We start from the raw sequence: 21,851 nt of genomic DNA, 5'->3' as shown, positions 1-21,851 counted from the left end.
TGGTAAAAAGGGGTGGAGCCCCAAAGTGACCCCAGTTACGAACTTTTTTATGTAATAAAATCATTTTCTCAATACCTTGCGGTTGTACGGTTCTCCTCTGAGCATTTCAGGGGCCATCCAGAACGCCGACCCCACCAGAGACATCTTCCTGTCGGGGTCATTCGCGGGCAGCTCCCCCACCTCTCTGGCCAAGCCGAAATCAGTAACCACCGCCTCTCTGCCTCGCGAGGTCACGCGGATTAAGCAGTTCTGTATAAAAAAAAAACACATAGCGTGTTGCATAAACCACAAAAGATTAGCATCATATCTGCATGTCTTATCTTTTGCTGAGGTATGAGGAAAGAAAGAGGGCTTCTTTTCTCTGCATCTAAATTTCAATAAGGAAGAGCTGAGGGACAGGTTGGGTTATGGAGGTTATTTTGATGCCATGTCATTTGAAAACATAGGTAAAATTACCACAATGACCTGAGTCTCCACAAGAGGGCAATATTGCTCTATGGGTAGATCAACTTTATATGAGTAAATATGCACTGCAAAAAATACTTTCTTACTTAGTATTTTTGTCTCGTTTTCAGTAGAAATATTGCAAATTTTTAAGCCTATTTTCTTTATGAGCAAAATGAAAATAAGTCTAGTTTACAGACAAAAAATTTACAATTTAAGTAAATTTAAACATTAAACAAGCCAATGGGGTGAGGAAAAAAAATCTAAAAATACGTTTCTTTTTTCTTAAACACTTAATTTAAGCTAAATTTTCTCACCCCATTGGCAGATATTTTTGCTTGTTTTATGTTTACTTAAATTGTATATTTTTTGTCTATAAACCAGACATATTATCTTCAGTCATTTTGAAAAGAGCATCTTAATTTAAGAATTTTTAGATATTTCTACTGAAAACAAGACAAAAATAGTAAGAAAGTTTTTAAGAAAAAAATTCTTAGTATTTTTGTCTTGTTTTCAGTAGAAATATCTAAAAAATCTTAAAATCTTTTTTCTTGATGAGCAAAATGACCCAAGAATATAAGTCTAGTTTTACGACCAATAAAATATAAAATTTAAGTGATTTTGTGCATAAAAAAGCAAAAAATCTGCCAATGGGTTAAGCAAAAAAAATCTTGAAATTTTTTCTTAAACACTAAATTCAAGCAAAAATCAAGAAAAATTAGCTTACCCCACTGACAGATTTTTTTTGCTTGCTTTATGCCCAAAATCACTTAAATTTGATATTTTTGGTCTAAAAACTAGACTTATTTTCTTGGGTCGTTTGGCTTATCAAGAAAAAGCATCATCATTTATTTTTGAATTTTTTTTCTTGAAAATAATTTTTTGCCGTGTAACACATATTTAAAAATAGCTTTACAGTACAGAATATAAATTATCTCACTGTAAAAAATACTTTGCTGCCTTAAAATTTTTTGTTGAATCAACTCGGATTTACAAGTCATTTCAACTTACTATTATTTATCTTGACTAGAGATGAGTTGTTATAACTACAGGTGAGTTGTTATAACTTATAAATTTAAGTTGACTTTTCTCAACTATATTTTATAAGTTGTGACAACTAATTTCTGTTGACATCACTCGTAAATCTGAGTTGATTTAACAAAAAAATTTAAGGCAGCAAAGTTTTTTTTACAGTGCTGGAAATAAAAAGCAAGTTTATGCTTTAACATTTGACTGGATGAGCCACATTTAAAATACCACATAAAATACATCACCGTGCATGAATACCGATTTGAATTCGTATTCACCAAAGTTGCTTGGCAAGTGTCTACACTTAAATAACCATCTACATCTAATAAACTATACTTAGCAGAAGAATAAGTTTATTTTGCTTATTATTAACAATAAATGCAATTATTAATCAAACAATATTTCTCTAACATGATAAATCTTTGTAATGCACAATGCTTTAATTTATCCTGAAATCTGCAAACACTCTCAGTAGGACAAACAGGCTTTAATTGTAATGTGCTAGACAATTCAGCAATGTTCACAGGTGGCCGTGTGGCGAAAAGATGTGAGAAGTCTTTCATTAGACCACATCTTTAACTCGCCAAACTCTTTGCAAATTATCTGTGTGATTACAAATAACACCCTTCTCTCTTATCTCAAAGCACAGATGCTTCCTGGTCTTTCTTTGGAATATTAGTTGAAATTATAGGATGTGTAATAAAGGATATGTGTTGTGTATTTAAGTTTTATATCCGACAACGATGACACACCTGAATACACCCAGGGACAAAAGGCAGTGACAACTTTCCGTTGCATGATTACTTCAAATAATGCACTTGCATAATAAAACACAACATTTGAGAGTTGGTTAGTAGGGGTCATGTCATGTAAATTTGTGTGATAAAATATTTTTTACGTCTTCACCCTCGAGCGTTCTCGTGTAAACAGGCCATTGCGCCACCACCAGTTTTGATATGGTACTTCACCCCATGCATTACACGGTATACATTTTTTATCAGTAAATGTGTTACCGGGATCAAACGCATGGCCTTTTGCATTGCTAATGCAATTCTCCACCAGTGAACAAATACACACATCCCGGCAACCACCAAGGACACCTTAGCAACCTCAGCAAACATCTGGTGATAATTCGCTTTGTATTATGCATGAAGTTTGTTATAAGAAGTCATATAGGGGTCTCCTCATTTGAATATGCAGTGAGATGATATATGTTTGGAAAGGCAGCAGGTCATTGTATGAGAGGAAAGGAACAGAGAGATTAGCCTGTGAAAGCAACAGCAGGTCTAGAGTTTATGCAATGGTAAATGTTGGGTTCAGTAGGGCATTAGCATTATAAAGGTCTGACCTCTGCATCTCTCTTTAAACATACAGAGTCCTGTGCTGGATGTTAACTGCAACCTGGCAACCGCCACAGTTAAAGATGTCAGACACTGGGACTGTTTTTTTACTGCTTGAAACTTGCTTTTCAGAGTTAAACCAATTTTTGTCGTCTGGTCTATAGCATTATTTTTTAACACTCTTGAGTCTGTGGCTCAGAAATACACTTGTACAGCGTATGGCTGGACCATATTGACCTAAATTTATATCTCAGTCATTTTTTTATGAATTTGATATACGATAGATATCTGAGTATTTTTGCAAAGTTTAATAAATTATTACATGCAAGTGAAAGCCTTTTGTGAGATGAAAAAAGCCAAATGTAGGTGAGTAAATGATGAATTTTTTTTTATTTATTTTGGGTAAACCATCCCTTTATGTATGAATGAAATCTGTGAATATGGGTCAGTTCTTTACGGTATGAAGCTGTGTGCATCCTTAAATGTAATTTTTAAACAGGCTTTGCTTATTTGCACCCATATTTTCAAAGTTATGTTAAATTAAATTATAAAACAAATTTAACGCACTAAAGAAAAAACATGGGAATAAGAAAATGACGACAGAATTTTCATTTTTGGGTGAACTATCCCTTTAACTACCTACTCAACTACAACACTGTCATTTGCTATGAAGGATTTACGTATTTGGTGCTTAACAAATCAACAATTTGAACATGTTCAAAACATAACGTCCCATCAGATAAAAAACGATCACTGGGCTATAATATTTTATTATTGTAATTAAATACGTCTGTTATTACTGATAAATGCAAGGTGTGTTAGGCACACACCTTTATAATGAACCCTTAATGCTTCTAGATCATATTTCGTAATTGGCATAATTGCCCAACCGAACCCTTTATTCTCCCAACAAACTTTTGACTCTTGTCAAGCAGCCTGACCTTGGAGTTGAGGTCTCTGTGGTAGATGTTCTTGTAGTGGAGATAGGTCATTCCTCGGCTAATATCACAGGCCAGCTCGATTTTCTCTCTCCAGCAGAGATTGACGTCAGCCCTGGCCAGCAGCTCCTCCAGACAGCCTCCGCTAACATACTGGGTGTGGAGGAGTGGGAGAGATGAGATTATAAAACATCAGAATACTGAAAAAAAATGCTATTCATTTTGCAGCATGTTGAAAAGGTCTATGAGAATAAAGTTTTTGTAAAAATTATATATTCTCACTTTTGTCAAATATGATGATGAGTCACATAAGCTTTGTTGGGCATGTACTGGAAGTTTAAGTTATTAAAATCCTAAATGTTTCACCCACCTCAAGAATGGGGTACAGCTTGTTCTCCTTTACGCAGATTCCCAGATACCTTCCATAAAATAATTTAACACTTAATTCACCTGGCCACCAGAATTGTGCAAAGTTCAAATCAAAAAGATGACAAATTGTGAGCTTTTAGATCAGTGTAGTGTAAACCCTATACATCTACTCATTATTACAGAAACACCAAAGTACACCAAAAGTACACCAAAGTTTAAAATGAAAGATTTTGTATGGGTTTGTCCAAATCACTATCCCTAAAGATATTCAACAGTAATAGTGATGCTTGCCTTACAATAAACAACAAAATAATAGATTATAAAGACCACAGGTTCAATGTGATGCTATCAAAACCTTATCTTGCATTTCAACCTAAACAAGGGCATAAAGGTTCATAGATGTTTAATTTTAATATTTAAAGTGGCGATCTAAATTGTAACCATTCATAGTTCAGGTTACTCTTGCTAAAGGATGTTTCATTCATTATTAGGATGAAAGTATGTTGTTTTTTCCTATCTTGTGAGTCATCACTTTAAGCATGAGGCCAGCGTGGGAATGATTTTTGGTGAACATAGAGCTGGCTCACCTCACAATGTTGGGATGGGAGAGCTTCTGAAGGAGGCTGATCTCCTTTACAATGCTGTCCTGATCCACATCATTTTTATAGATCTTTACAACCATGGCCTTTTTCGTAGTGCTGTGCATCACCTGACCAGCCAATGGAGAACAACATTAACAATCAGTAACATACACTAAAAAATGCTGGGTTATTTTTAACCCAGTGATGGGTAAAACAGGAACAAACAAACCCAGCAACAAGGTTAAAAAATAGCCCAGAAATGTTTATATTTGACCAAACAATGGGTTAAAACAACCCAGCATAGGTCAAATTACATCTCAACAGGTTGGGTATGTCTCTTTTTGACCCAACACTGAGTTTTTAGTGTGTATGCAGTGGCATTAAAAATATTTAAAACCATTCGTAAAAAAATTTGTATAAAGTTTATTATAGTTTACTTACTTACATTTTTTATTACAATAAGCATATCATCAATATAAAGAATCATTAAAGGAAAACTCCACTTTCATAAAAAAGAAATCAGATCATTTACTCACCACCATGTCATCCAAAATGTTGATGTCTTTCTTTGTTCACTTGAGAAGAAATTCGAAAACATTCCAGGATTTTTCTCAATTTAATAGACTTCAACAGTTTCAATGCAGTTTAAAATTTAAAAACACAGCCTCAAAGGGCTCTAAACAATCCCAACGGAGGCATAAGGGTCTTATCTAGCAAAGTGATTGTCATTTTCGGCAAGACAAAAAAAGCACGGCATCTTGCACTAGCCGTGTGAAGCGCCAGCGCAACCTCATGTATTGCATAATCATGTCGAAAGGTCATGCATGACATATGCGAAACTACCGCCCCATTGTTTACAAGGGTGGAGAAAGAGGACCGCTCTGACGTTGTTGTATGTGGTTTGATACTAATTCATGTATTTTGTGTCAGTTTATTGTTTAAAATGGTCCGCAAATGTGCGTTTCATATATTTGACGCGTGACCTTTTGACGTCATTACGCAATACGCGTGAGGTCATGCTGGTGCGTCACACGGCTAGTGCAAGACGAGAAGTTGTGGTTAAAAAGTTGTTATTTTTTATTTTATTTTTAAAAATGACTATCGTTTCGCTAGATAAGACCCTTATGCCTCAGTTAGGATCGTTTAGAGTCCTTTGAAGCTGCATTGAAACTGTTGAAGTCTAAAAATCTTGGAAAGTTTTCCTTAAAAAACTTAATTTCTCCTCGACTAAATAAATAAAGACATCAACAACTTGGATGACACAGGTGAGTAAATTTTTTTTTTTTTACTTTACTTTTAATACATTTATTTTTATGAAAGTGGAATATTCCTCTAATACAGTGGTTCCCAAACTTTTTCAGTGTGTGGCCCCCCTTGTGTACAGTGCATTCCTTCGCGGCCCCCCAAAGAAAATTTGTGACAAAAAATGTTCTAAAACTCAACATTTTAATAAAAAAAAAAAAAAACATTAAATTACACAAAAAAGTAGTGCTTTTGGTTAGTAGCCTTATTGTTTTAGGTTTAATTACACAGAATTCATGATAAATTAATGTATTTCATAAAATGTCATAAAACTGGGGCCCCCCTGGCACCATCTCGCGGCCCCCAGTTTGAAAACCACTGCTCTAATATATCATATGAGATGGCATAATGTATTTTCCTAAATGTACGTGAAGCCACTAGTCAACAATGCAAAATTGTGAAAAGAGCTTTAGACATAAACTTGTATTAAATTTATACACCCACATGTTGTTCCAAACCTGTATGACTTGGTTGCACATTAGCAAAATTTGATGTTGCAAACTAAGAGCACTGAGTGCTTCAACGCATGCAAGGAAATCTGGACCTTTGTACTGAGGAAGTAACATAGACAGGGTGACAGGGTCACAAATTAGCTTTTTTATTAGTGATCTAGTAAATGTAAACAATGTTAAAAAAATAATAAATCATTTTTTTGTTTTTACACATTTTGAATCCCAGAATGTCTATGTGGTCTCTGCAATTTCAACAATAGGGCTAAGTTCCTGTTTTCTTTACACATTCATATTACAACAGGACAACAGGGTTTGTGCATCACTCTTTCTACCCCAGGGGTGACTGAACTTAATGGCATCCCGTTCCTTCGAAACATGCGTCTTCCTTAAGAACGCAATGTTCTTTACAGAAAAAATGTCATTACTTTTTGGCCTGTTGTGTGAGAATGGTCACGGTAGAGACATGTGGCACTTTTTCCTTGTGCATCGCTATTAAATACTGTTATCTGCATTCAATCACAACAGCAGAATGAAAACCAAAACCATAAAAAAAACTCCACACAAAAAATGATTGAACTGCACAGAAGAACATTACTGCTTACAAATCACTAGAGAAACAGTATTGTGCAAATTGCTTGAATGCTTTAGAGCATTAAATCTGAATACTTTTCTGCTGGTTGAAAACATGTTGTCCCTTAAATCAACAAACTTTCAAACTATTATCAAATTAACGCGTTAATTGTTGTTTAAGGCTTTCAAGATCATTTAACCACGACTGGGTGGCGACTGTACGTGATGTTAAACATGTTTTTCTTCGTTGGGTTGGAAATTGTTTGCAGGACGTAGCATGTTTTAAACACAATAAACTACGTCATGTCTATACAGTTCTATGTAAGGATTAACAGGGCTGTGATTTTCAGACTAAATGATCGTCTGAACAGATTATTTTGCATTTTGGCAACACATAATAGGCAGGTAACAGAAAATAACAAAACCCCAACATTTATTTATACAGTGTTCCTGTACACTGTAAAAAACTAATTCATATCAACAAAAGTTTTTGTTTTACTTCAACTCAACAAATTCTGTTAAATAATTTCAACTTGTTTATAAGTTAGGTCAACTATATACCGGTCAAAAACTTTAAATAGTAGATTCAATTGAGTTGCATAAGCAATTTGATCAAACTCGAAAGCAGCACTGCAGTATTTTTTTTAAAGTGTAGCTCAAATGGTAAAGCTTTGTGTTAACAGTGCAAAAGTCATGGGTTCAAATACAAACCATGATTCGTATTTCCCTCCACTATCACTGACAGAAAATCAGTACCTTGTAGACTCTAGAGAAGAATCCGGTTCCGATGAGTTCTGCGCTGAAGTCTTCCCAGAATTCCAGCTTGCGGACGGTGGTACGAAGTCTGTACCAACACTCCGTCTGGCAGTACGTATCTGTGGACTCGCTGAGCAGCGTGGGGCTGACCGGTTCTGGAGTATCCACCTCACATACGTTTGAAATCTCATCTACAACAAAACATACATAACAGACAAAACTTAAATTTAGAGAAAGTGGAGTTATTAAGGCAATTAATATTTATTTATCAAATATGAAAACTGGACTTTAACTTAAACTTAACTTAATTTGTTTATTTAAACACATTTAAAGGAAAACTACACCATTTTTCAATATTTTACTATGTTCTGACCTTAACTTAGATGAAATATTACATCTCTGTCTTTTTGCAATGCGTGCACTTTATCTTTGTACAGCGCCTCGTGAATATGTTAGCATTTAGCCTAGCCCCATTCATTCCTTAGGATCCAAACAGGGATGAATTTAGAAGCCACCAAACACTTTCATGTTTTCACTATTTAAAGACCGTTACACGAGTAGTTACATGGTGGCACAAAATAAAACGTGGCGATTTTTTAAGCAGATAAAAATGAGAACTATATTGTATGGCACTTTGACCTCTGGCGTAGTAACATCATCACTCCTGACTACTTTTCACGTCAATATTACTGCGCCCGAGGTCGAAGTGCTGCAAATGAAGTCCTCTTCTGCCATACAATTTAGTTCTCATTTTTTAAACGCTTAAAAAAAATCACCACCTTTTATTTTGTGCTACTATACTTACTCGTGTAACTTCTCATGTAACAGTCTTTAAATAGGGAAAACTTGGAAGTGTTTGGTTGCTTCTAAATTCTTCCCTGTTTGTATCCTAAGGAATGAACGTGCTAGGCTAAATGTTAACACATTCACAAGCGCTGTGCAAAGATGAAGTGCACCTATTGAAAAAAGACAGAGATGTATTATTTCGTTTAAGTTGATTTAAGAAAATAGTAAAATATTGAAAAACAGTGTAGTTTTCCTTTAAGCGCAACAAGGTTGCCCAAAGTGCTTTACAAATTAAAATCCAATTTAGGTACACAAATAAAACCTACAATAAAATATACATATAACGAGCATACACAAAAGTGTACTGTTATAAAATGCACCCTAAATAATAAAACACAAATATAGCACTGATATTGTGCAACGTCTAATAATACATGAAAGGTCATGGGTTCAAACCCTTAAAAAAAGGGTGCAAATTTAAAGCCTGCTTGAAAGCCATTAAGGCTGCACACAGCTTCATACCATGGACACAATCTGTTATTCGCTGTGAGCTGAAGTTCACGTTTGGTCAATTTTGACCTGTAAATTTTATCTAAACCCTTTAAATCTCTTGCCTCATAATGATAAATAAGAAAACAAGCTACTGTAACAAGAAGACGTGTTTTGCATGGCATCGTTTCCTTTTGCCCATATGCCAGGTCCAAAACAGTATTATAAGACACATGTACTATTTATTTGTAATTTGTAAGTGATGACTTTTGAAAATGATATGGCTTTATTTAAGCCAAGCAGACATGACATATCCTTGCCCTTAGAGCTTCCTAATGATCTCATTGTATGATCCCATGCACAAAATTAGACAACATGAGGTCAATGTTTAGACATCTAAACAAAAACAAAAGCAGGGCAGCCTCGGTGTTAATTTATTTGTGTCTCACATGATGCTCAGTTGGTAATGCTGTGTACTGTAAGCATACACGTGTATGTACCAGGCCCGGCTTCAGATATGAGATGAAAGGTGGGCCAAGTGATATTACATCCACTCACATGTCTATAGGTTTAATATTATATATTTAAGAGGGTTGTTTGTTATTGTTGTGTTTGTGTTTTCTTCATTTTTAATATTTTTTTGTACATATTTTGAAACTATTTAGTAACTTTATATATATATATATATATATATATATATATATATATATATAAATGGTTAACGTGTTCATTTTTACATTCTCTCTTTTTGCATTTGTAATATTTTTTGTATCAATTAAGTAACTTTAGATTTTATTAAAATGGGAAGTTCTTTTAATATAACTATTTACATCAACTAAAACAGACTTGTTACTTGAGTAAAGCATGAACTGTAAGAAGTGGCTTTATTCTTGTAATGTTTTGTTAAAAAGGGGCAGTTCTTTTAAAATAACTATTTACATTAAAGGAATATTCTATTTTCTTAAAAGAAAAATCCAGATTATTTACTCACCACCATGTCATCCAAAATGTTGATGTCTTTCTTTGTTCAGTCGAGAAGAAATTATGTTTTTTGAGGAAAACATTGCAGGATTTTTCTCATTTTAATGGACTTTAATAGAGCCCAACATTTAATACTTAACACTTAACAGTTTTTTCAACGGAGTTCCAAAGTACTCTAAACGATCCCAAACGAGGCATAAGGGTCTTATCTAGCGAAACGATTGTCATTTTTGACAAGAAAAATAAAAAATATGCACTTTTAAACCACAACTTCTCGTCTAGATCAGGTCGTGATGCGTCAGCGTGACCCCACGCAATACGTCATGACGTCAAGAGGTCACAGAGGACGAACGCGAAACTCCGCCCCAGTGTTTACAAGTGTGTTGAAAGAGGACCGTTCCTACGTTGTTGTATGTCAACTGATACTAATTAATGTCTTTGTGTCAGTTTATTGTTTACAAGGGTCCGCAAATGTGGGTTACATATATGTGACACGTGACCTCTCTTCGTCACTACGCATTTACGTTAGGTCACGCTGGACCAGACCTAGACGAAAAGTTGTGGTTTAAAAGTGCATATTTTTTATTTTTCTTGTCAAAAATGACAATCGTTTCGCTAGATAAGACCCTTATGCCTCGTTTGGGTTCATTTATAGTCCTTTGAAACTCCCTTGAAAAAAACTGTTAAGTGTTGAGTTAAATGTTAAATGTTGGGCTCTATTAAAGTCCATTAAAATGAGAAAAATCCTGCAATGTTTTCCTCAAAAAACATAATTTCTTCTCGACTAAAACAAAGAAAGACATCAACATTTTGGATGACATGGTGGTGAGTAAATTATCTGGATTTTTCTTTTAACTCTTTCCCCGCCATTGACGAGATATCTCGTCAATCAAGAGAAAACGCTTCCCCGCCAATGACGAGTTTTTCCATCTTTCCGCAATACAGCTATTATCCACTAGGTGGCGCCCTTCCGCAACTTTTTAAACCCGGAAGTATTGCCCTATGGCAAGCTGCTGCATGTCCGTGTCTGTTTTAAAGATCGCTCTGAATGGGATCTCTATGAAAAATCCGTCACAAAAATGGAATTATCTCTGCTTTTTGCTCAAAATGTGGTGTTTTTGCAGAAACCTACCAGTATTCAAAAGCTGATTACAAAAGAACTACTGAAGGTAGGATGAAACAGGTTTTTTTTGTTTGAAAGCAGAGGGTCTGTTCTTTCATTTGGTATATTGTATGTTTATATTTTTGAAGAAGAACATTTTCTGGAAGACATTAAACTTTTGTGAAAATCATGAAAAACGCTGGCGCTGGCTGGCAACTTTTTTTAAAAACGCTGGCGGTGAAAGAGTGGAATATTGGAAATTCCTTTAACTAAAACAAACCTGTTACAAACTAAACATGTTAATATTATCTGAAATGCTGTTTTTCTTAAGAATTATTCTCATGTCTGTTAATATAGTATAACATTACAGATTTTTGGCCAAAAGATTGGCTGTTATGTGGTGTGAGGCCAGGGTGGGCCAAGCCTCTGATTGGGTGGGCCAGGCCCACCCTGGCACCCCGTGGAGCCGGGCCTGGTATGTACATTCAAATTATACTATTATACAAGAAACCTTAGACTTCCTCTGATGTGTGATGTACAAAGAAAACATCTTGTGATAAATACGTATGCAGTATACGTGTCTATGTCTTTGGATGAGCATGGATGTTATATTAAATTACATATTATTGTATCAAGAGATTACATCATCCAAAAGAACATCATAAAAAGCATTGTGCTGGGTACATCAAACATTAGGTCAGTAGGTGTAGAGTAGGCGGCCTTTTGTGGTTACAAAAGCAATCCGGTCAAATGTGTTTACGTGAATGAAAGTGGATGTGCTTACACCCCGTGTACCCCGATCAACCAAAATGCATATTCATCTTGAGCCTTAAAGGGGTCTGAGGATCACTCTAAATAAATAAATGTAAATGTGGACATGTTATTTTATCTGTAATTTTCAATTGTGAAGCCAGAAGTACCTTAATGCGTACCTTACCAAATTCAAATGTACAGCCATAGAAAAATATGATTTCATTTCAGGTCTGTGGGACAACGGGAGCAGATTTACATGGTTTCGTAAACAGGCACATCTGTTGAATGTGCTAGTTCATTAATATGCATATACAAACGTTATCGCAATCAGTGCTATAGGTCTTATAAATATGCAAATAAAAATCTAAACTCAGAGTTTACCAATTTATGTGAATATTTTTAAAACCTACCCACAATTAATTACTAAACCTCTTAAGAATCATCTTGGGATATTTATTTAAATCATGGAAAGGCCATATATAGATGCTAACATTCATTACATTGGTTGTTATGGAGAAGTGCTCATCTCAGTGATGATGTAATACAAACACATTGGAAAAATCTGGAACATAGAGGCTCTTAGCTCAACATAAACAGCTGGTTACATAACTTGCAGACTGTACTGTATATTTATGAAAAGAAAGATGTAAGCTTTTATGTGAGAGATTTGCCGTGTGAGATTAAATCACTGGTTTATCCTGTAGCTCTGTTTTGCTGTTTGTCTACAAGACAGGCTTATATGCCTATAAAGTATGGTTTTTTTTTTGCCTTAGTTTTAAACTTGTTGTCTATTATAAAATGTGCACAAACAAAAAACATTTTTTTTACAACGGAGATGCCCATACATAGCGAAGATATCACGTAAATATAAATTTATATAAATACAGTAATTTACCAGAATTAAGTACAAGTCAAAACTAGTGTAGCATATATGAAGTGTACCTATGTTAAAAAAACCAAGATCAAGACGTTTCATCCTTCATGCACATGTGATTTTAAATGCGTGTGTGCAGGTGCGAACAAACAAACATTTCCTTGAATACATCTGTTCAACCATGCAGTTCTTTGCATGCTGATGTATCTACATGAAATGTAACACAATCCAAAATCTTGACTGAAGCCTTACAAGATAAATATGTTATTACGTAGGGAACATTAAGCATGCAAAGTAAACAGCACGGAGAGATAAAAAAGGGCAGCCGAGCAGATGCAATAACACGCAAAAGATAAGATACAGAACACAAGCAGAGATAAGAAACTCACAAACCCGGTACTATAAGAGAAAGCGATAATTGCCAATCCATAACTGGCTGATATTTGATATCTTTTACAATCACCCATATGCACGCACATGGGTGAACTTATTACCAACAATGTCATCCTGGTAACATAGAAGATGGGGTTATGTGTGACACCTGAAACCTGCTTTGCCAGACGTACAGTACTGTACTGTGTCGTGCTGATCTCGCACGCAAACGACAATGGTAAATGCAGGCACTCAGCTTCTCAATTGACGTTGTCTTTGAGCTATTTTGTGGGGGTTTAGTGTGACCGGACGTCTCTTTCAACCTCTGAGGGTATGTTAATGTAAATGAGACATGGAAAAGGAACAAACACAGTTTTTGGAGCAAGTGTAGAATGGATTCAGATGTAGTGTGACGCAAAGCACTCTTTTGATCTACTTTGGGGGGAAAAGAGAGAAAGAAAGAGAGCGAGAGAGATCCACATACAGAGCTCCTACTGAAATGGCCCCCAGATGAACAAAAATGTTTGGTCTGCTTAGAAAATGCAGGTTAAAGAGGAATGTGACATGCTAAATAATGCGCTACTCGATATGCAATGATATTTTTTCTTAAAATCTATTTAAATTGTATAAAAAAATATTTATTATATAACCAACATACAGTATGTTCCATATTTCATGGAAAAAGAAAGTAAAGCATCTCAACAACTTCTGAAAGTGAACAGCCTTTTTTACTGTTGTATAAAACAAATCAGACATTGTAACAATGTAAAAAAACACTGAAAAAAATATTCATTCAATTTACAAATTTTTTTAAGGTAAGTGGACGCAATCAACTTATTTAAGTTCATTTAAACAAAACAAAAAATAAAAAAACAAAACAAAACAAAAAAACCTTTTGTTAAAATGTAGCTTAAATAAATTGATTGCAACCACTTACTTTAAAAAAAATTAGTAAATTGAATGAATAATTTTTTTTCAGTGAACAAAATCAAATAAATATAACCAATATCACCGGCATGTATATATCCCAACTAACATCCACGTGCCAGATAAAATATTATCCGCACTGACTCAAAACTTTGACGACACAACATTTTTGAAGTATTAAAACGAAATCGCTCATATTTCGGTATATTGCGCAGCCCTATTGAGTGTTAGCACTGCAAAGGTTGTGGGTTGGATCTCCAGGAAAAACTCACACTGATAAAATGTATAGCTTCAATAATAACCAATGGGTTTCGACATTTTTCCTATGTAAAACTTGACTCTTTTGTAGTTACATCGTGTACTAAGACGGAAAATTAAAAGTTGAGATTTTCTAGGCCGATATTGCTAAGAACTATATTTTCATTCTGGCGTAATAATCGAGGACTTTGCTGCCGTAACATGGCTGCAGGAGGCGCAATTATATTACGCACAGCCCGAAAATGGTCCCCTGCTATTGAAAGTTACTAAGGGGACTATTTTCGGCTGCTGCGTAATATCATTCTGCCCCCTGCAGCCATGTTACGGCAGCAAAGTCCTTGATTATGCCAAAATGAAAGTATAGTTCCTAGCCATATCGGCCTAGAAAAATGCAATTTTTAATTTTCTGTCGGATATAGTGATACCAGTATACTTTGACAAACAAAGGATTTATGCTCTATATAAATGTTTACGATGTAACTACAGAAGAGTCAAGTTTTAAATAGGAAAAAAAATTATTTGGTTATTTTTAGCGTGATGCTAATGGTCTAATCAGATTCAATTGATTGTGCTAAGCTAGGCTAAAAGTGGTACCGCCTGATTCGATAATCGGCTGAATGGATTCCAAAACGATAAAAATCAAAAGTTTTACTCTAGGGGAGCAGGAAAATGAGCCTATTTAAAAAAAAAGTGGAGTGCCCCTTTTAGTTCAACGAACAGTTAAACATTTAAAAAATGTACGATGCATCATACTTCTCACTCTCATCATTCATATATCATCTATATAAACAAAAATGTAATCATATTCTGCTGCTGTGTGAACATAAGCTATAAAACATTGTCCTTGTGGGCTGTTGGACAACAGAAGGGTTAAAACAGGCCATTTCAACACCACCTGTGGTAAATAATTCAATGTAAGTTGAGAGCTCTCATGCTGTGTGTTTGTCTTTTTGGATATTCTTTACTTTACAGATCTATTGAGTTTCTTTCTGATCATGTAGCAGATGAAGCCCTCTGGGTCATATCCCCCTCTGCTTTCATGACGTGAGCTCAGAAGCGTGTGAATGTGAGAGAAAAAAGTGTGAAAACACTGGAGGTAGGAGGAGGATAGCAATCGGTAAATCATGCATGTCTGCTTCAAACTGATCTTTGATATTATAGTTTGCCAACATTTTATCCTAAATCATAATTTTTAGAAGTGAATATTCAATGCAATCTATTCTCACAGATGCCGTAAGCTGTGAAAATCATTTCAGATGATCATCCCAAAGTTCTTTGCTTTGATTTGGCCTATGGTTACCCTGATGTCACACATACATTAGGTTAAGCAGGGCTCATTTTAAGGGAATCGAGATTACCAAATGCATAATTTACATATACAGGAATCTGTACTCACAGAGAGGATGCGTGAGACAATTTCAGGAAGTTATAATGTATAAATAATCTAATAAAAAATAAGCGTAATGGGCAACACATGAAATTATTGATCTTTGACATGTGCTTGTGATGCATTATCAACTGGTAATAACATGGTAATAACATCAATCTCACATCTAATTTAAACTATTTATTTCTGTCTATTGTGTCCTTCTGTTGCAGAAAACCTTTTACATTCTCAACATCAGTTTTTTGACATTTGATTGTTGTCAAGTGGGGTGTCACGATTCTCCAAATCCTCGATTCGATTACATTTTCGATTCTAAGGCCATGGTTCGATTAGATTCTTGATTTTTACTTCTTCTTTGTTTTTGAAAGAACAAGTTGCTATGCCATTTTTAGACTAGACTTTTAGGAAATATAACATCTGACCTTGAACCCGGAGATGCCCTGCCATGTTAGTCATGCTGCCAGGGGGAAAATATGAAACACGCACATACCTGATAAAACAAAACTTCCTGTCAGATGAACATTCCTGGCAGTATTTTGCACCTTAAAAACGCGTTTTTATTACCGTCAGACAAGATTGTGAGAATATACCCCAATAAGTCATGTTTTAATGCTGTTTTCATAACTCTTAAGCAACTGAAATAAGTTGTTGTAAAACTTAAACAGATCTCAGTTCAGAGAAACGACCGGTCCTGTCACAGACGCCATTCTGTTGCGAACGCACGCGTGCTTTGATTGAGTTCAGCTGAAGGCGGGAGGCGCTTGCTGTTTTTTGTTTCCCATATAAAGAGCAGCTCGCGTGGTGTCTCCGGCATCTGCCATGCTATCTTTTGACTAGCTGTAGGTAGCGAAGTTAGAGGAGGTCGACTCACTGAACACGTGTTTTTTTCCACTTGGCAAGTCGACCGGACATGACATGGGGGTGTGGCAGCATTGACGATTCCATTTTATTATTCAAAATTCAAGGTTGTAGCTTAAAGGTATTGTGGAGGATTTTCTTTTTCCGGGTGGATCATCAAGACTATTGGTCCTCCTAGTTGTCAATCAGGAGTGTTGTGCAATTGCATTTTTTTAAAAAGAGGAGAAGGCGGTTCTTTTCTAAAATGCGAGAAAATCCTATGCTATACCTTTAATTCGTGACACCCTTATTGTCAAGTGTAACTGCGACAGGCCCAGGAACTGTTTGTTTTACAACCAACAGAAGTCTTCAATAAATAATCACATGTTATCAGTTTCCTCAAGAGAACAAGATAAGGAGTTAACTCTACAGGACATGGATAACCAAACTGAAACGCTGGAAAAAGTTGGTACGGTGAAGTCAGAGAGGTTAAGGTTTTAGTATGGTAATATAACGCAGTGTAGAGAAACCTAGACGGGCAAAGAAGGCTACATGGGTATCTCATAGATGGATCTGTGGTTAGCTAATACAGATATTTCTGTTATTACTTATGTATCAATATCTAGAGAGCAGTCAATATGTGACCCTGCTTATGAAAACCCAGCTGAATGAAATCCAATAATGTGAAATAGCTGCTAATAAAGCCCTGTAGTATGATTTGGATAAAAGCTTTTAAAAATTATTAACGCTTTAATCAAAAGTGACTTACAGTGCGTTCAGTGCATACATTTTATCAATTTGTGTGTATCTAAAATTGAACTCACCACTTTGGTGTTGCAAGCACTATGCTTTACCAATTGAGCTACAAGAACAATAAGTAACACTGGGAGGTATGAGACCAAATCAAACCTAATTAAAAACAAAAAACCTAATCCACATAGTCAAAGAAATCTGTAATACAAAACCAAAAATTAAAGGTAGGGTAACAGATTTGATCCTGAAACATTTTTAGTTATGCTGGTTAAAAGTCTCCTCACATCCTGATAGCTATCACTGTGTTAAGTTGTTTAAATGTATTTGTAAAAATTTATGTCATCTATGAAAGGCGTAAGACCAAAAAATGTTCAACAAATCATAGATTTCGGTCCAACGGACGTTTCCTTTTTTGTCCCTCATACGTAAGCGTAATTTGAATTCCCACCGTGCAGCGAGTCCCACAGACACCATACGTCATCGGCGCGTTCACGTGCGCTCATCTCCTGTCTGTAACAGCGAGAATGGCAAACTTTTCTGCTGAATTGACAACCTACACAGGAGCCACAAAACTAAAGGCATCCTTTATAACAACAACAGCAAAAACTGCCTGGATCAGCAAGAACAAAAACCCAAATTAACATCGGTAACTTTACTGCTTTACCACGAGATGAAAACAGCTGCAGGAGGCAAAGGGTCTGAAAGGATCGTTGCACTGTTTATTTTGGTAAGGTAGGTACGCGATATGTTTGTATTGAGATGGATTCAGATATTCTACTTTGATGAAACATTGTGTTGCTTATGAAATTTGTGTTTGTTTACGGATTAGCGTAACGATATAGTTACTACGTCTACACAACCGAACGTGTGCTTAAACTAATTCTGATGTAAACCAGTTGTTTATGTTGGTTATTTTGGAAGTGTTATTCACTTTGTACTGCAAAGTTTTCTCACTGCTGAGTGAGACATGAGACGTGACCGTCTGATCTGTGCGTGTTCATGTGTTTTGAAAGAGGCGTGACTTTGGATGGCGATTTGACTTGCGGGTGGGATCGGGATTTCATTGCTAGGCAGCTACCATTAGCATTTTTCAAAATGTGTTACCCTACCTTTAAATGGGGGGTTCCCTATCAAGAGCGGTCACTTGACATTGTGTCTGCTGACGTTATTATGCAACGTCTTATTGCCATCTCTCAGGGAACCGACGTTATGATAGTAACAGAGACGTTTAACATTATTTCATGCATTCTGACTTATTAACACAGTTTAAGAGTTGGACACACTCATGCTAAACATAGGCAAAGTGTCAAAAAAGCAATTGGACGTGTGAAGGGAGTATTTCTGTGCCGAATGCACTTTCCCAGTGTTCGTACAAGTTTTGGAAAGTTATTTTTTTTAACATGGGTACATCTTACGTATCATGGATAGACGTGACGTATCATCTCTTTTATTAGAAAAGCATGCCCACATGTCAATCAGTGGCGGAGCAAGAACCAAGGATGCTAGAAGTCACAGGCATCACTTCACGCGACAGCTTTGTTTTATATCAAGACTCAACAATGGCACGAAAGAAGAAGTGTGTTTTTGGATGTAAGTGAAAGTCCCAACCGGGTCATGAGTTGCAGGCGGTAAATAAGACTTCTGTGTTATGTAGACTTTCTGTATTCCTGAAAGTGGTTTAATCTTGTTTGACTACTGCACATGTAAGTACACATCTTCCATCTAGTGCACGCAACTCATAATCAAATCCCATAATCTACAAAACACACCATACTACTGTATGGAAATGTAAAATGCATTTTCTAGCACTTTTAGGTTACAAGCCACCATATTTATCTGTTGTTGTAAGATAACTCACAGTCATGAACCCCTAAGGAATCAAAGTCTTTGTTCTCTTTGTTCAGACTTGCATACAGTAAATGACCTCTGCACTTCTACTGGGAGCTTCAGCTACAGGTGCACAAACATCATGGATTCCAGTAAACAACATACCAGTTAACTAACTGATGGGCAGAGAATAATAGTGTGGCAACAGGAATCCAGTCCATGAGAGACTACTGCCAAGTTGGACATCACAGACATCCTTTCCAAATCATTTAACACTACAAGGGCCGTGTAATCGGCTATACTGAATATTCTGTGGTTCTGCATTAAGGTACCATGGGTCAGATTTACTAACAGCTTGTGCCAGCACAAACCATCATTTTGTCGTTAAATAACGCCTGTCTAAAAGCGCAGTGGATAATTAGGATAATTAGAAATATGCATTTCTAGGAATTTTTCTTTCAGACGCAAATTTTATGGGAAGAGATTATCTAAATGATTCACGCAACGTGATTTATAAATGTTTGGACATGTGGTATTACTGTTTTTTGCGGCATTACGAAACGTTGAAAAAAGCATGCACTGTAAAAAAATTGCTTTAATTATGCAGCTGGTTGCCAGTAACTTATTGTAGAAGATAAAGACTGAAAATTTTTCATGTTCATTTAACCTTGAACAAACTGTTGCCAGTAAAGAACATAAATGTGAAATCTACTGTAAGTTACTGGCAGCTAGTTGCCAGTAATACCCAGTAATACTGTAATTTCTACAGAAATTTTTCACAGTGCGCCTTAAATCATTTTGCGCTTGAAATGGCGGAAATTGTAGCTAATAAAAGAGGCATCAGAGAGTGCGTGGTACAAGGCACAACTCTGTTGAAACTTCAAATTTAAACTGCATTAAAACTGGTAAGTGTTGGGGTCCATTAAAGTCCATTAAAATGAGAAAGATCCTGGAATGTTTTCCTCAAAAAACATAATTTCCTCTCGACTGAACAAAGAAAGACATCAACATTTTGGATGACATGGTGGTGAGTAAATTATCTGGATTTGTTTTTTTTGTTTGTTTTTTTTGAAAATTGACTAATCCTTTAAATACAAATTTAAACCATTGTGTGACATTTTGTTCAATACCATTACACATTTTTCTTTACAATGTTTGTAAATTTCCATTTAAAGCAGTAAATTCAGCTTTTCAATTTCAAGCAGAAACAGCTATAAAATAACCAAAATGTATACATTATTAGGCAAATAACTTGTTGATTTTCAGTCATTTAAAGAGGGTGTTTTCTTTACATGATAGGTCTAGTAGAGAACATTCTGTAACAGTATTTTTATACCATCTTATTCCCCGGCTCTGTGTCTATCTTTGCTGACCTGTACTGGTATAGAAACCCTGCAGTCTGTTTCCTCGGCAGATATAAATATCTGATATAGCGTCTGCATTTCACCTCATACTCTCTGACCTATCAAGAACCTTTACACCAATGAAATGTGGAAACAAAGTGCCAAAGTGCACACAATAATAAACCTGATACAGTAGATGTGTGCAATAAATTAGTGAGCATAAATCAAATCATTTAGAAATCAGATAAACTCCAACAGCCAATGACATTATATTGTGCATTATAGTGATTATTTCTCAATGCAGTAAAATCACGAGATATCATTCTGTAACATCTGGCCAGACCGGTGAACAAACTTATCCATGCAATTTAATCCACATCTCTGATTTAACATCCAACTATTTTTAACCTGGCTATTAGCATATAACTCTCAGTTAAAACCAAACACCTCAGTCATCCTCTAAACTATATATAAACATTACAATTAAAGTAAATATCTTTATAACTCTTTAAGTATGTTCTTCCCAATATACAAGTTCTTATAAAATATTTTTTACATGTATAAATACTATAAATGAATACTTACTCCACCGGTTTAGTAAACTGTTCATATGCATAATGACGCTGCGATGGTCCACTTCCAGTAACGTTAACTACATTAGAAAAGACCACACAAGTATGCTACATGTAACAAAACATTTACAACAATAAAATTTGCATTGGAAAAATACAGCCAGCATCAGTTTATCTAAAGATCACAAAAAATCTAATCTAAGTAACATCATTTCATAATACAGCGCAACAGTAGCCTATCAATATTTCGTCAGGTAAAACACACATATATAGTTAACGTTAAGGTAAACATACTATTGAATGAGGAACAGCTCCATTAAAACAAGCAATACATTAAATAAAAAGAAAATGTGTACTTACAAAACCCCTAGTTTATTTCAATGTCTTTCACTGTCACCCTTCTGCGATGATAAAAGCCTTTGATGCTGATGTTGATGATAGTAGCCTACATCAAAGTATCCACACACTGTTATGAAGAGGCGACGCGCAGCACTGCGCATTCTCGTTCGCATTCTCGCACCCCGTGACCTGCGCGCTACCGGTTACCGTAGAAACCCGCAGGTTAAACGGTGTGTATGCGGGGCTGCGCACATAGATATCATATAGAAGACTAGATGCCCTATTGGCCGCTGGGGACTGAGAAATACGGCGGCCATCTTAAACCGGTCGTTCTCCTAGTTTCGTTGCATGGCAGCAGATAAGATGTCAGACCACTGTGGAGCATTTTCCTGTTCTAATCGGCGGACGAAAATTGAGAAAGAGCCAGCTTATTGATTTTACTGTACTGAAATCGTAGCCAGCTAACGTTC

At 35.7% G+C, this 21,851-nt stretch overlaps 1 protein-coding gene across 1 annotated transcript in view; it reads right to left on the bottom strand.

The window, feature by feature from the left end:
• The window catches only part of LOC135721676 (dual specificity testis-specific protein kinase 2), a 30,924-nt gene extending 9,364 nt beyond the window's left edge, over positions 1 to 21,560 (bottom strand). Inside the window, exons 1-7 of the mRNA XM_065244096.1 lie at positions 21,403 to 21,560; positions 21,056 to 21,122; positions 7,782 to 7,972; positions 4,708 to 4,829; positions 4,122 to 4,170; positions 3,755 to 3,904; positions 76 to 249 (exon numbers count right to left, since the gene is read on the bottom strand). Coding sequence (XP_065100168.1) covers positions 76 to 249; positions 3,755 to 3,904; positions 4,122 to 4,170; positions 4,708 to 4,829; positions 7,782 to 7,972; positions 21,056 to 21,086 — 717 coding nt within the window. The 5' untranslated portion in view covers positions 21,087 to 21,122; positions 21,403 to 21,560. The remainder of the gene's footprint in view (positions 1 to 75; positions 250 to 3,754; positions 3,905 to 4,121; positions 4,171 to 4,707; positions 4,830 to 7,781; positions 7,973 to 21,055; positions 21,123 to 21,402) is intronic.
• Positions 21,561 to 21,851: the final 291 nt, after the last annotated feature.

Source organism: Paramisgurnus dabryanus, chromosome 18, assembly GCF_030506205.2.
Source record: "Paramisgurnus dabryanus chromosome 18, PD_genome_1.1, whole genome shotgun sequence".
In the NCBI taxonomy this organism is placed as follows: Eukaryota; Metazoa; Chordata; class Actinopteri; order Cypriniformes; family Cobitidae; genus Paramisgurnus; species Paramisgurnus dabryanus.
The sequence above is the reverse complement of the archived record's forward strand: the minus strand, read 5'-3'. Positions and strand labels throughout refer to the sequence as shown.